Source organism: Oncorhynchus tshawytscha, linkage group LG05 (genome assembly GCF_018296145.1).
Source record: "Oncorhynchus tshawytscha isolate Ot180627B linkage group LG05, Otsh_v2.0, whole genome shotgun sequence".
Taxonomy (NCBI): Eukaryota; Metazoa; Chordata; class Actinopteri; order Salmoniformes; family Salmonidae; genus Oncorhynchus; species Oncorhynchus tshawytscha.
Window position 1 is genome coordinate 45,139,284 of NC_056433.1, and position 15,552 is coordinate 45,154,835.

General features: G+C 45.5%; 3 protein-coding genes across 7 annotated transcripts; 2 read left to right on the forward strand and 1 right to left on the reverse strand.

Moving 5' to 3' along the window:
- The first annotated feature begins 518 nt into the window (after positions 1 to 518).
- On the forward strand, positions 519 to 7,531 carry LOC121846523. Its single transcript, XM_042321960.1, has 2 exons — positions 519 to 1,989; positions 5,719 to 7,531. The coding sequence occupies exon 2, from the start codon at positions 6,415 to 6,417 to the stop codon at positions 7,390 to 7,392; it is 978 nt and encodes a 325-aa protein (XP_042177894.1). The 5' UTR covers positions 519 to 1,989; positions 5,719 to 6,414; the 3' UTR covers positions 7,393 to 7,531.
- Positions 1,983 to 7,531, forward strand: LOC112250633. The gene has a single exon (XM_024420946.2). It carries the CDS (start codon positions 2,666 to 2,668, stop codon positions 5,171 to 5,173), a length of 2,508 nt encoding a protein of 835 aa, XP_024276714.2. The 5' UTR covers positions 1,983 to 2,665; the 3' UTR covers positions 5,174 to 7,531.
- A 488-nt stretch (positions 7,532 to 8,019) lies between these two features.
- prrg1 (proline rich Gla (G-carboxyglutamic acid) 1) lies at positions 8,020 to 12,650 on the reverse strand. Of its 5 annotated transcripts, none has more exons than XM_024420949.2 (4): positions 12,561 to 12,650; positions 11,720 to 11,765; positions 11,049 to 11,212; positions 8,020 to 10,414 (listed from the first exon to the last, which is right to left on the reverse strand). In XM_024420949.2, the coding sequence occupies exons 2-4, from the start codon at positions 11,727 to 11,729 to the stop codon at positions 9,965 to 9,967; spliced, it is 624 nt and encodes a 207-aa protein (XP_024276717.1). In that variant the 5' UTR covers positions 11,730 to 11,765; positions 12,561 to 12,650; the 3' UTR covers positions 8,020 to 9,964. The 5 variants fall into 5 exon arrangements, with proteins under 5 accessions (XP_024276717.1, XP_024276719.1, XP_024276715.1 ...); XM_024420951.2 differs by having other exon boundaries at positions 8,020 to 10,396; positions 12,561 to 12,644; XM_024420947.2 differs by lacking the exon at positions 12,561 to 12,650 and adding an exon at positions 11,943 to 12,345.
- Positions 12,651 to 15,552: the final 2,902 nt, after the last annotated feature.

Here is a 15,552-nt window from a genome sequence, read left to right on the forward strand (position 1 = left end):
GAGCGTTCTGTGTGGGCGCGGTAGGACTCTGTGTGGGTTACCTTTTTATGTTCTGATGTTCTGTGTGGACATCTGACCAATCCTGTGTGGGTGATCAGTAAAATTCTGTGTGAAGTACTTAAGGAATTCCTGTTGTAACTGTTTTCCTCTCCCTGTGTGTTTGTGTGTGTGTGTGTGTGAGATTGTGTGTGTGTGAGACTAAGGAGCCATGGGCGCGCGCAAAGAACCAGGCATTCCGGGCCCTCCTACTGGAGCCTTGAAGGTTATGGTAGATAAATGGGGTAGGGATATTCTGGAACAGGTACTTCTATGGCATAGAGAGGGTGGTTTTCCTTTGACAGGGGCACTAAGTGTGACGCTGTTAGATGAGATAAGACAGAGATTGGTAGAGAAGGAAGGTAAACTAGGAAAAAAGGATCAAATTGACTGGGTGAAATTCAGGAAATGGGAAAGGGAAGCTGACAAACGGAAGAAAAGACAGGACACATTTCGGGAAAACCCTGTCAGAATATGGTAGTTCAGACTGAGGAAGGAGAAAAGAAGGGGAAAGATGAAACAGTGAGAAGGAATAGGAAGGATGATGATGACAGAGACTGTCCCCCTCCCTACTGTACTCCTCAAACTCTCTACCCAGTGTTGCCGGACCTCCCTCCTCCTCAGGCGCCTCCTGCTGATCCGCTGGATGCAAGACCACTACAACCTGCAGCCCCACCCCCTGTCTCTCCCAACACCACGGTGATTGATCGTCTGGCACGGAGCCTGGCTGAAGTCATGTATCATCAATACCCTCTGATGGCATGTCCTAACCCTCAGCCTCGACCTGATGATGCTAATGCTGCTGCCGCCGCAGCATGGAACCCCATTGTGTATGTCCAGAGGACGTGGAGACATGATGAAATCAAAGACATTGTAGAGGACCTACCAGACCCAAGTAAGGACGCTGTGAAATATTCAGCAGAGATGAGGGTATTGTTGGGTCAGTACAAATCATCTGCTGCTGAGATAGCCCATATCTGTAAAAAGAAACTGGGACTCAGGTGGGCGGATGTACAGGGACAGTTTGATTACAACTACCTGTGGGCTGAGAATGGCGCATATCAGGACCAGATAACGGCGCTGCTGGCCAGGATTGTGGAGATGTATCCAACTAAGACTGACTGGACTGCTATCAGAGAATCCACTATGAAGAAAGATGAGGGCCTGGAGGCTTTCAGAAAGAGACTTGAGACCTGTTTCAGGCTACACAGTGGTATCAGACCAAATGAACATGCATATGGGGATCTGCTGAAAGACGCCGTGGTGAGGGGTCTGACACCGGGCCTGGAGAAAGCTGTGAGGACTACCTGCATCAGTTGGGAGACTGAGCCATTAGCAACGGTGGTACAGCACTGCAAGCATGCTGAGAGAACAAAGTACTCAGAAGGAAGAAAGAATAAAGGAAGAAAAAGTAAAGACACAAACTACAGGCTGCTCAGATGACGTTTTACCAGGGAGCAGCCCCAGCAGGGACAGGACGAGGGGGTGGAGTGTGCAGGTGCTACAACTGTGGGAAGCCGGGTCATTTTGCTGCTGACTGCTCCGAGCCAACGAATCCACAGAGGAACAAAGGCAGGGGTGGACCAAGAAGAGGGGCCCGAGAGGAGGGGGCAAGAAGAGGAGGAAAAGGAGCACATGCATGGACAGCTCCATTCCAACAACAGCCGTGGCAGCCACCTCCCAACCAATGGCAGGTCGGGCCACCTCACGGGGTCCAGCAACAGTGGGGACCACAAGGAGTCCCTCCAGGCAGAGGACAAACTGGAGCCTGGCAGACGGGGCCGCCGGCACAGACGACCCTGTACAATCCAGGACAGGGACAGGAGGAGGAGTATTGACATGATGAGAAGACAGGGACAGTTGTGCTAAAATCCTCAGAGCAACAAGAGCATTTGTTTTTAAAGTGTCACACCCTTCCGAGAGTAGAGGCAACAGTGGAGGCTTACGTCAATGGTGAGTCATATTTCTTGTTGATACTGGGGCTGCTATGTCTGTCATTAACTGCAAGGCTATGATAAAACATCCCATGTCTAATGAAATAGTCAAAACTGTAGGGGCTTCAGGCCTCCCACTCAGAGAGCAGGTAACTATGCCTCTGCCTGTCTCCTTTTGTGAGGAGAAGTGTAAACATCAATTTCTCTACTCTGACCACTGTCCTGTCAATCTGATGGGCAGGGACCTCCTGTGTAAACTTGGCATCAACATAACATGTGGTTTAACTGTTATTCATGAGGAAGAGGAGGAAGTGGGGGGAGCAATTGATGTTAATGTCTGAGTGTTGTGACTGGTATTATGCATGGGATGTTGATGATGAGGTGCCCAATATTGCTCGTGTTTTCTCAATGGCCAAAACCCATTGGGGCCACGAGGGCAGTTTCATGTCTGAAGCAGGCTTACATTGCACCTCCAATTTTTCACCATTGACAAGAGATCTCCATTATGAGAAACAATGGCTGTGTGATACATTACAGAATGAGTCAGTGAAGTGTGACGGTTTCTACTGTAGCAGTGATTTCTGTGCTTTAGGGGTTAATCTGCACAGAAAGAGCTCTACCTGTTTGAGGATAGCGCACCACATGTGTCCCTGGCAAAATCAGACAGAGTAGAATGGGTGGATACTGGAATTTGGATGAAATGCTTGGTTGATGCTACAGACTGGGAGATGCGCCCTGATGGGTCAACTTATTCACCCAGCACACTGACAAGTTGTTACCCACTCAGTTGGGGAACACCAACTGAGAGTGGTGTGCATGGTGTTGATCAGGTTTCTTTTTCTACCAATATCATGTTGTTGAGTGAAGACTCACCCCTCCTGAGAGGGGTCCCTGAATGCCTATGGGCAAGGGACAAGTATGATTTTGGGAGAATAAAGGGAGCTGAGCCAATGGTAGTCACTCCTAAAGATACCAGGTGCCCATTTAGAGCACAGTATCCACTCAGTAGGGAGGCAATAGCAGGTATTACACCTGTTCATGCATCTTTGTTAGCTAATGGTGCTTTAATTCCCTATCCAGAATCACCCTGTAACACCCCTATCTTGCCTGTTAGAAAACCTTCAGGTGATTGGAGATTTGTCCAGGACTTAAGGCCTGTGAACAATGCAGTTTTTGCCCGTGCCCCGGTGGTTCCTAATGTGGTGGTTCCTAATGTTACTACACTGTTGGGGGCGGTACCACCCACAGCAGAGTGGTTCTCTGTGATTGATTTGACGAATGCATTTTTCAGTATTTCAGTGGCACCAGAATCTCAGTTCTGGTTTGCTTTCACGTTTCTAGGAAAGCGATTTACTTGGATCGTGGCTCCAATGGGTTACGTGGAATCCGCCGCAATTTTTTCAGCGGCTTTAGCACAAAATCTGGAGGGTTTTATACCCCCTGAGGGCAGCACTCTGATTCAGTATGTGGATGATTTGTTGTTGTGCTCCAGCTCAATGGAAACTTGTGAAACTGATACTCGGGCTCTGTTGATATTTCTCGCTGAGAATGGCCACAAAGTTTCAAAGAAGAAGTTACAGTTGGTTTCACAGACAGTGAGGTATTTGGGTCATGACATCTCTCCCAATGGCAGGCAGCTGGGTAAAGAGAGGATACAGGCTATTCTCTCTGTCCCACAGCTGGTTACTAAACGACACATGATGTCATTGACTGGTATGGCGTGGTTACCTGACTATGCTGAGGTGGTGCAGCCGCTTGCTGACCTTATTTATGGCCACAAAATGGCTATGAGTGACAAAATTAAGTGGACACCAGAGGGACTGACTGCTCTGACCAGACTGAAACAACTCATGACTACTTCTCCCTGTTTGGGGCTCCCTGACCATTCTAAACCTTTGAACCTCTTTGTTTGTGAGAGAAATGGTTTTATGTCATCTGTTTTAACACAGGAACTTGGAGGAAAGCAGTGCCCAGTTGGGTATTATTCCAAACAGCTGGACAGTGTGGCCAGAGGTCTGGTTTGTTGTTTGAGAGGTGTGGCTGCTGCTACTGAAGCTGTGTTGGCTTGTGCAGACATTGTTGCCATGTGTGAACTCACTGTACACGCTCCTCGTGCTGTACATGCTCTTATTTCACAGGCAAAGACGGCCCATCTAACACCAGCTCGACTGCTCCATTATCAGAATGTTCTTCTGACAATGTGTCATGTGACCCTGAAGAGGTGCACTGTGTTAAATCCTGCTACTTTGTTGCCCACCGAGGACGATGGAGAGCCGCACGACGGTGCTGAACTGTTGGAGCTCGTCTCTCAACCAAGGTCGGATTTAACTGATGTCCCTTTGCAAAATGCACATTTGGAACTGTTTGTAGATGGCTCTGCTCAGCGTTCTGAGAAAGGAGAACCATTGGTTGCGTATGCGGTTACTACTGCCTCAACCACACTGGAAAGTGCTAAATTACCCTCCCACCTTTCTGCTCAAGCAGCAGAACTCTTTGCACTCACTAGAGCTTGCATATTAGCTAAAGGCCAGTCTGCTACAATCTATACAGATAGCAGATATGCCTTTGGTGTGGTACATGATTTTGGTACTCTGTGGAAACAGCACGGCTTCCTGACCTCCTCTGGTAAGGCGATCTCTCATTCAAAACTTGTTGATAACTTGCCAAAAGCTATTTTGCTCCCTTCTGAAATTGCTGTTTGTAAGTGCCTTGCTCATGCTAACTCTTCCGACCCGGTCTCCAAAGGTAATGCTATGGCTGACTTGGCAGCAGCTGTCTCTTTGGAGGCCCCTGTGTTACAGATGGTTTTACTTCCTGATAATAACCTCTTCTCTCCCACTGATATCTCTGACTTGCAATCCTCTGTAGGTCCTGTTGAGTTGAGGAAGTGGAAACGACTATGTACATATGACCAGGTGCAGAAACTCTGGCTGGGCCCGGCTGGGCTACCAGTCTTACCACGTTCATGTTTCCCCTACTTAGCTAAGTTGTCACATGGAAGAGATCATGTGTCAAAGGGGGGAGTTGTTGATTTTGTAAATACATTTTGGTTTGCACCTGGGTTTTCTGTGTTTGCTGAACAATTTTGTGCAAAATGTGTGATTTGTATGACTAACAACATGGGAAGAGGGATTCCCATGCCACTGTCGGCTCATCCGACCCCTGAAGGACCATTTGAACACATAATGATGGATTTTATTTAACTCTCTCCTTGTCAAGGTTACAAATATTGTCTGGTGATAGTGGATGCCTTCTCCAAGTGGGTAGAGGCATTCCCATGTCGACATTCCACTGCTCTGGCAGTAGCCAAGAATCTCCTTAGGGAGATCATCCCAAGGTGGGGGTTACCATCTAAATTAACCAGCGACAATGGCTCCCACTTTGTAAACCTGGTGATACAGAACTTGTCTGAGAGTCTGCAGATAGACCTCAGGACCCATTGTAGCTATAGGCCGCAATCCGGTGGTTTAATTGAACGCGCTAATCAAACGCTGAAATCTAAGATGGTGAAGCTTATGGCAGAGACGGGGCTTTCTTGGGTCACTGTGATCCCCCTGGCTCTGATGTACATGCGAGGGAGGCCCCACAGAACCACTGGATTGGCTCCTCATGAGGTTCTGACAGGTAGACCAATGAGGATGATTAATTCTCCCTTCCCACAGAACAAGCTGACACTGATGGGCTGTGACGATGACATGGTAAGTTATTGTACTGCTCTAAACAATGTTCTGAAGGCTATTTTCCCCAGGGTGAAAGCAGCTCTACCCCAGCCACTGGTGGGTATCCTGCACAAACTGCAACCAGGTGACTGGGTGGTGGTGAAAGACCTGAGACGAAAGCATTGGAACCAGCAGAGGTGGACTAGACCATACCAGGTGATGCTGATTACCCCCACTGCTGTTCGCGTAGCTGAGAGGTCTACTTGGATCCACGCCAATCACTGCAGGAAGGTGCCATACTGCCCACCAGACCCTGAGGATGGAGGACCAGAGACGCCGGAAGTCACCGACTAGATGGGAGGATCAGGCCCAGACTCTACGCATAATGTTTCTTGCTCTGGTCTTGAGCCTTCTCATTACAGTTGCCATATGGACAGTGACTCAAGGACAACCGGTCCTGGAAAGACAACATGGTACGGACTCGACTGATAACCATTCAGTCCCACTGCGGGACTTAAATAGCAGCCACTCCAGCTCGAGCCAACGGCAGGCTCAGGACAGGAGTCCAGCAAACAATAGCCGCTCCCATATCGAAAGAAGAAGGTCAATGCATCCACTGGATGAGCATCACAGTAGGAATCACGAGGGAAACACTTGGTGGTCACTGCTTAACTATACAGTAAAGACTGAACTGATGTTAGGAAATACCTCCTGTTATGTATGTAGCTTGTTTCCACATTCAGCGATCTCCCCATTCTTACAGTATTCAGTAGAGGTCAGCATTAATGACACTATGTGCACTAGAGGTGCTCTTGTCCAATGAGAACACAGGTGGTCAACCTTCACTATGTAGAACTCTGAGGGATAAATACATTAATGGTAATTTGTCATCAACAAAAGATTTACGGGGGGGATTTGATTGTTCACATTGGTGTAGTAGAATCATCTTAGAAACTAGATCCCGTGTACCAGAACCTATTCAAGTCCAACCCCGGCGAACCCCATTTAGGACCGGTCATTGTCACAATCCAAGCAATATTTCCATACCACAATTGAATGAATCCTATCTGGGAATGTCAACATGTGTCAATTATAGTGTTTTCCCAATAGGATGTAGCTGGAAGAAGGGAACATGCAGCTCTGGATACCCCATTAGAGTGAGGGTGGGACACACCATTATTGATGCTGAAACTGACAAGCTTTCTCCTCATCAATTTGGCTCAGCAACATTTACTGATCATTATTGGATTTGTGGTGATAAAGCTTCTCTCTACCTACCCACAAATTGGACAGGGTGCTGTATTTTTGGTAAACTAAACAGCTCCCTTGTGGTAATGCATAAAACTAATTCCTCTATTCCAAGCAGGTTAAGACTAATTAAGAGGGACATCTCGCAATACAATAATGTCCCTAGTGACTCTCGACGATCCTCGAAATTGGAAAAGTTCTGGCGTGGTTTAATCCCCTGGTATGGGGCATCGGAGAATGCACATGAGTTGGATAGGCTAGGATATCATTTGGAATCCCTGGTAAATTTGACCACTGCAGGGTTTTCTATGATAAGACCAGAATTACAAGACACTCAACTCATGGCAAAACAAAATAGAGTGGCACTTGACATGTTGCTAGCACGTGAAGGAGGGGTGTGTCAAATTATAGGAGATCACTGTTGTACATTTATACCCCAGGAAGATGACAATTTGACTATTGTAGTGGAACATTTGAAAGGGAACACCAGCCTGACATCAACTGGAATCCGTTAGGATGGGTTCAGTCAGTGTTTGGTGCTTGAGCTGCGACCATTTTCCACTGGTTCATCTGTGGTCTAATATTACTGATTGCTCTTGTTGCTAGTTAGCATTTGTGTGAAGAAATTGTTTAATAAAGTGGTTGTTGTTCTTACTATGCCCTTGCTTGCAAATGAAGTAGGTGTAGATGAAGAATCTGAGATTGATGGACAACAATCAGGTGAACACAGTGAAATATTCTCACTGGACAGTGTAGATAGAGGGTTCACTGTATATGAATAAGTTCCCTGACTATATCTCTGATAGTGGGGAACCAAATTCTAAGCATGAGGACTTAGAGGGATGACTGTCCTATAGGTTGTAATGAGGCCTGTGTTTAGACACTGGTTCTCTTGTAATTTTGGGAGCATTTATGTTTTGTTATTTTTAAGCCAGACTACTTCCTGAATGTTGACACGGTTAGGACACCAGGGCTTTAGAGAAGAGACTTGAGATTTCATGCATAGTTAGGTTTGAACAGCCTTTTTAATATAGAGCACGTCCAGTGTTTTTGGACTGCAGAAGGACCAAGACAAGTCATCCATCATGCTTTTTACATTAGACAGAGTGGTTTGATAAATTGAGGCACTGACAACTGCCCCGCATGTTTAAGTATTTTATTATAAATTACAATTCAAGCTCAGTACATATTCAAAGGTTTTTGTTTTTTTTACATTTGCTTAAGGCGTAAAAACTGGATTTCAAAAAAGGTAACAGTACAACAAATTGGCCCTGCCCAGAATTCCTTGCCCCCGTTATCTGGACCTGAACTTAACGGACAGGTGGAAGCAATTTAGCAACAATTCCACCTCATCTGTATGTCATCACATACTGTGTCTATTACATATTGAATCCTCAAGTGGGTGGGGGCTGTTTCTGGACAGGGCCATATGGCGCGTTCATGACAGCTCAGAACCTCAAGTTAAAATGAACAATAGTTATTTGCGTAGGTTGATTCGGATACTTTCCAAGTGGGAAACTCGGGCCTCATCGTTCGAGTTGTCTTGAACGTACCAATAGACCATCAACACATCCCAGTCACAGGTCATATAGCATTGGGACAAGTGCTGAGATCCACAGGTCAACAAAACAGTGCTCGCAAATCTGTAATGAACATATTACACAGGCCCCGTACATTAGTTCTACAACTAATGTACAACATATGGCACAATAGAAAGTTTTTGTAAAATATGTTTTATTACAAGCGTTGGAGACACTGCACAATTAGTGTGTAAACATTCACTGTGCAGACAAAGGCCAGGATTCAAAGATCGGTAAAACGCGGTCGACAATGCACCTTTTTAAAAGTCAATGTTCCTGCATTAACAAAACACTGTAGATGACGGCTTAATGGAAATGACTTTCAAAGGGCAAGCGTGCAAATAACGTGGATAAGATTCGTAAAAATGAGTCGTAAATCAGTTGTACATCCTAAAGTGTGTACAGGGCCATTGACGTATTGTGATAATGAATATTAGGCAGATAGTCGGTGCTTAGGATGTCAGCAATTAGTACCCCAGCTGCATAATTAGCATGTAAAATAGACTGTTGTATCAATAGGTGACATTGCCGAGTTGCGCTGAATAGACCCAAGCCAGACTTGCCTTAGCCGTTTGCTCATGAATTCTCAGTTTGAGCCTTAACAGAAAGTGCCTTCAGTCACGCCACATATATCCACTACATTAGTATCAATGTAGTCACTACAGTTATCTGCAGAAAAAAAAATAGAAGCACTCAAGTGCACTCTTACACATGCTCACCCACACACTGTCCATAGTGGCATTTATCGCCGTGAGTGAAAAAGGGCCGTTATCGCTTCATATTCTGCTGCTTCCTGGCCCATATTTCCTTGCAGGTCACTCCACGCCAGCACAGCTCAGATAATGTCACTCCGAGAGACAGACACAGCTTTGCAATCCCAAACTACCCTATACCATATTTAGTGCACTACTACCCATAGGGTTCGGGTTAAACGTAGTGCACTGTATAAAGATATAGGGTGCCATTTGGGACAGTCTTCCACAATTCATACGACGCTGGCATAGATCCAGTAAGTCTACGTGTACATAGCCAATACTGGCTTACCAAAACATATGGCTAAAACGACAGAAGAATTGCTTGTTTTTTTTAACAATTCACTTCCTGAACATTCAAAACAACTTGTTTGTTCTCTCATTTTTCCTTTACACCACACAATTGTCATGCACCGTTCATTTGCAAGCCCCAAACCTCCAGGGTAGTCATAACATAAATCTATGGTAGTATGGATGAAGCTAAAAAAAATAAAAAAATGAAGAAAAAAAAATAATACATTTTGGTTTTGTGAGATCAAACATTTGGTATCGTCTCCGCTATCACTCAACTCCTATCCGATGGTCAGCGCAAGCGTCGACGTTATTGCATCCAACAACTCTCCGTTAGTGTAGTAACGTAACAGTTAAAGGGAGGTGAGGTGTAGGCTGAGACCAGGAGGATGATATAGCTGGATGGGGGCTGGAGAGAGAGCTGGTGGGGCATCAGGTAAGACAGGGCATGGGGGGGGATTACTTCACTTCCCATGGCCAATGATGTCCTCATACTGAGGCGGCGGCTCTGTCTCTATGTGCACATCCGTGTGGCCAACTGCCTCCTCGTAAGACGGCGGTGGCTCTCCCCTGCTTCCCCTCGCAGACGTGACCTCTGAGCCCGGGTAGGCGGGGCTGCTATGGACGCTGAGCTCGGAGTGGTCGTGGAAGTCCCGTCCCCACTGGTCCATGGAGACCACCGATAGTGTGGGGTCCCGGTGGGAGACCCCCAGGGCGGGGCTGCGCTCCGAACGCTTACGGGAGTGGCAGCGCCACACAGTGATGGCCACTGCTGCGATGAGGAGGAGCACCAGGAGCAAGGGGAGGATCAGGTAGAGGGAGTGGACTCCTCCAACAGCCGACTGCAGCCCACCACCTGGGCTGCTCTCCCGCACATACTCCTCCCAGAACCGTTGCTGCAGCCAATCAGAGAGCTACATCAGACCAATTACTGGGCAGAATGATCAATTCCTGGGCATTTAAGGTAAAAGAAACATGTGAAATCTACAAATGCCATTTGCAGCATTCTGAATGCCATACTCCAGAGAGCACACACGCATACAAAACAAAAACACAAAGCTGTCCACATATGTGCGTGCTGCACATCCCTCTGCGGGACAGACTGTGCATTCCCTGTCCTGACAATAGTTGCAGCAATGACCCTCTCCCTACTGAGCAGCACTCTCAGAGTCAGCTACCCTTCCTGCTGATTATAATCACTTCCTGAAAAGCAGGAACATTCCACAGGCCAGCACACTTGGAGTAGGATTACACGTGTTTTTGTTATCAAGTGCGTGTGTGTCAATGAGGGAGCAACAGTGAGACAAAGAGCATTGTGTGTGCATCCGCGTGAGCGAGTGTTGCATACAAGGTTGGGGTCAATTCCATTTAAATTCAGGAAGTAAACAAACAAAGGAGGTCAAATTTTCCTCAATGCTTCCCATATAAGAAACATTAAAAAATAAAAATGGAATTTGAATTTCAGTTTACGTCCTAGTTAGACGGAGCTGAAATGGAATTGACCCCAACCCTGGTTGCGCACGTCTGTTGCATGTGTGTCTCACTCACAGTTTTCTCGTCATTCTCAAAGGCCTCCCTGGCCTCCTCGTATGTGCAGATCTCCTCCCTGCACTCTCTCTGGATGTTGCCCTGCCGGATCTCCTCTAGCAGGTAGCTGTTGTCCCTGCGCTGCCGGCTCAACACGGAGTTGGCCAGGTCCGACGGCAGGAACACTGTCAGAGAGAGAGATGGGAGGGAAGAGAAGTGCAAGAAGGGGAGGAAGAAAGAAAATGTGATGAAAGATTCAGAGATGGTAGGGAGAGAACAGAGGACAAAAAGAAAGACGGGATAGATGCAGAGAGAAAAAAGAGGCAGAGGATAGTACAAAGCCAGCAGAAAAGAGGGAGCTGCCTACTAACTGCATTTCTGTATAAAACAAAAGCTTCTTTGATTAGAACGTCCAATCCGGGCCAGTATAAATGAAACTAACTCTGGGAATCAAGAGAGGGGCACAGAGCGGCCCTCTGTTGGACTGATTTGGGACTCCATGGACAGGAACCATATTGTGTGTAAAAAAACATTGATTAGACTCACAGAAGGGAGAGTCGGCTAACATTTGTATTTTCCTGGACAAACCACAGTGTTGAGTAGTTGTTTAAACAAGGACCAGCCTTGCCTGTAGTACATTTTACGTAAATGTACATGCCGAAGCCTGTGAATAGCCTAGAGAACAAACGTACCACTCCCCATGATTCCTGCTGGTCTGTTTGGGGTGGGTGACAGTGTCTGTTGGCAGAAAAACATTCACCATAAACAGTCAGTTCCATGTTTTTAAACTGGGACAAAGTCAATGAGAGGAAACAAGACAATAGTAATCCTAGTCATAAAATATATATATATATATATATATATAAAAAAAAAAACAGGTGATTCAGACATTCAAAGTATTCCACATATACAAACCATAAAGTAGGCCTAGGTTCATAATTGCCACAGTGTTTAAGGCTAACGTTACTCTTCCCATAGAGCATCCGAGTTCGCATAATCCTGTTATACCTATTGAACTCCTGACAGACGTATTAACGGAACTGGCCGTCACACACGGTGTACTGTGAATTCCAGGCATCCGTGGCCAGCTAAAAACTGAATGACCAAACGCTGACCAGGGTTACACAGGAATGTTACCGCGATGACCGAAATAGAACACCAGCAGAAATGTAACAAACAACGCCCGCCCCGTTCCTTCCATCTCTTCAAAAGCGGCACAGGATGTGAATCGCGAAACCGTTATTAGAACAATAAAAACTGCTTTAATCTCTGGCGATATTATCACAGCTGCCTATAGGTGTGAACAGTGAGAGAGATGGACGACATCCGAGATTGAAGCTGGCTGACGTTTAGCTCGCTGACAATCGGATGATTTGTAACAATTTCGCTGACTGATTTGCTACATTGTAGGCTAAGGAGCGACTCCTATCGTTCCGATGAGCAAAGGTTTTAGCTGACCGCTTCAAGAACAAACGTAGGATTCAAAGCATTTATTATTCAAATGAAAATGGTAAATAATTCAACTTTATTTACCTGTTTTCCTTCCCGAATGCGCTCTAAGCTCCACTAACGCTTCAATGGCCAAAATGTTTCTACGCACGCGTAAAAGCCTGTTGGATAGGCGTTTTCTCTTTTTTCCATTTTAAAGGGACAGTCAGGTGACTGGCATCAAATCCCTAGAAGGCTATGTGCTATTTCTACACAATATCATTATTTGTTTCACATTATATAATTTGGGAGTGTGCAGCAAGACCTAAAGAGACTGTGTAAAGCTACTCACGGTGCACAGTTAGGCACCCTGGAGATATGTAGTCCACATTTAGTTAATGATTAAATGCACAAGAAAACGTTGCCTGTCGAAGGCATTGACTCGCGAGTCAATAGCAATCTAGTGTCTAGGCCCTAGCAATCTAGACACTAAGCATTTTGTCATTTAACAAAGTGTACTGAAATGACATGTTATCTAAATGATCTCTTGAATGATAAAATAATAGATAGCACTGTACAATTTAAGATGGGTTGTTAGTCTCATCACTCAGTAGCATCAGACTATCAATCAATTAAACTGAAGAGTTGACAATGTTGTGACAAATTCAGGGGGTGGCCCTGACCGGGACTCGAACCAAGGTCCAACTGCTGTCAAGCCAATACCTTAACCATTATGCAAGAGGTCCGAAACCACTCGAGGAGGTCGCTAGTTGTTGGGTTAAGGTCACTACATTACTCCCCTTCCTTCGGGGGAGTGTGTCCCTCTTGTGCACACACCTCTCAGATGACTGCCTTTGCGCCATCCCACTTCTGACACCAATTTTGTGAAATCAGGGGGTGCCCCTGACTGGGATTCAAACCCAGATCCAGTGACTGTCAAGCCAACACCTTAGCCGTTATGCCAAGAGGTTTGAACCTTTGAGCCATGTCAATAGGTGCTGGGTTAAGGTCCCTAAAATATTCTAACATCCAATAGCACAATACCATTGACAAACACATTGACTGTAAATCTCTGGTATTAATAGCTTAGATATCCGACTGACAGACCCAAGGTTGTGGGTCTCAATCCCATTCAACCCTATCTCCTGAACTCACTGCACTGGTGTCAGACGTAGGATGCCACTTCCCTGGGGCCATTGGAGGCGTGCCCAGGAGTGACATGAGTAAGTAGAGATAGGGATGAGCGCAGGGCCAGGCACGTTTCCCAGATGATGGAGATAGTGTAGTTATAGCATCCTTAGTAGAACACCATCCACTTAGTAGGACCACAACACCAGCTCATCAAGAGGTTCAGATATCTTGGTATACATGGCTTAGATGGTGGACTCATTCCAGTGGTGAAAAAAGTACCCAATTTTCTGACTTGAGTAAAAGTAAAGACAACTTTTTTTTTTAAATGACTCCAGTAAAAGTCACCCAGTGAAATACTACTTGGATCTTGCTCAGGCTTACTGGCAAATTTGCTGCAATGTACACAATGTGTGTGTGTGTGTGTGTGTGTGTGTGTGTGTGTGTTTGTGTGTGAGAGTAAGTGTGTGATGTCTCTTAGTGATGTGATTGATGTATTGTGTTGTTGTGGCTCAGGGGGTGTTGTGTTAGTGTGTGATGATCCACTCGGTGCCTCCTTGTTCCCCTGAGAGCCTCTTGATTAGAATCTGTAATCATCAGTGATTATGTAGAAAGACTTTGCCACGAGGCACAGTCGTCCTACAGTCCTAAAGCACACACATGCAAACAGAGATGCAGGAACACACACACACAGACAAGCGTGAACCCACACGCGCACGCACACACACAGACTCACTAAACACAGATACTGAGTTTTTTTGTAAATTATGTTGGAGTGTTGGAGTGTGCCCCTGGCTGACCGTAAATAAATACAAATTACAAATTGTGCTGCCTGGTTTGCTTAGTATAAGGAATTTGATGTATAGCATTTACTTTTTACTTTTACTCAAGTATGACAAGTAGGCCTACTTTTTCCATCACTGTATTTAAGTACATTTAAAACCAGATACTTTTAGAATTGTACTCAAGTAGTATTTTAATTTGTGACAATTGAGTACTTTTTCCACCGATGCACACTTCTGCTTTATCTTTGATGGTTGAAACCCTATTATCTGGCTATGACCCAAATGTAGAGCGACATGAACTCCTCTTTGTTGTTAAGTCATTTTTCCATTTCTGTTGTATTGGTTGAAACTATTTGTTGGCCTAAAAACAATAGCCCTATTCATTTTAATTGCAGTAGAGGTACAGCTAGGGGCTTTTTTAAATGTAATTTCTTTATTTTATTTCACCTTTATTTAACCAGGTAGGCCAGTTGAGAACAAGTTCTCATTTACAACTGCGACCTGGCCAAGATAAAGCAAAGCAGTGAGACACAAACAACAACACAGAGTTACACATGGGATAAACAAACGTACAGTCAATAACACAATAGAAAAGTATATATACAGTGAGTGCAAATGAGGTCAGATTAGGGAGGTAAGGCAATAAATAGGCCGTAGTGGCGAAGTAATTACAATTTAGCAATTAAACACTGGAGTGACAGATGTGCAGAAGATGAATGTGCAAGTAGAGATACTGGGGAGCGAATGAGCAAAAACAAATAATAACAATATGGGGATGAGGTAGTTGTATAGGCTATTTACAGGTGGGCTATGTACAGGTGCAATGATCTGTAAGCTACTCTGACATCTGAAGCTTAAAGTTAGTGAAGGAGATAGGAGTCTCCAGCTTCAGTGATTTTTTAAAAATTCATTCCAGTCATTAGCAGCAGAGAACTGGAAGGAAAGGCAGCCAAAGGAGGTGTTGGCTTTGGGGATGACCAGTGAAATATACTTGCTGGAGCTCGTGTTATGGGTAGGTGCTGCTATGGTGACCAGTGAGCTGAGATAAGGCGGGGCTTTACCTAGCAAAGATTTATAGATGACCTGGAGCCAGTGGGTTTGGAGACGAATATGTAGCGAGGGCCAGCCAACGAGAGCATACAGGTCGCAATGGTGGGTAGTATATGGGGCTGTGGTGACAAAAC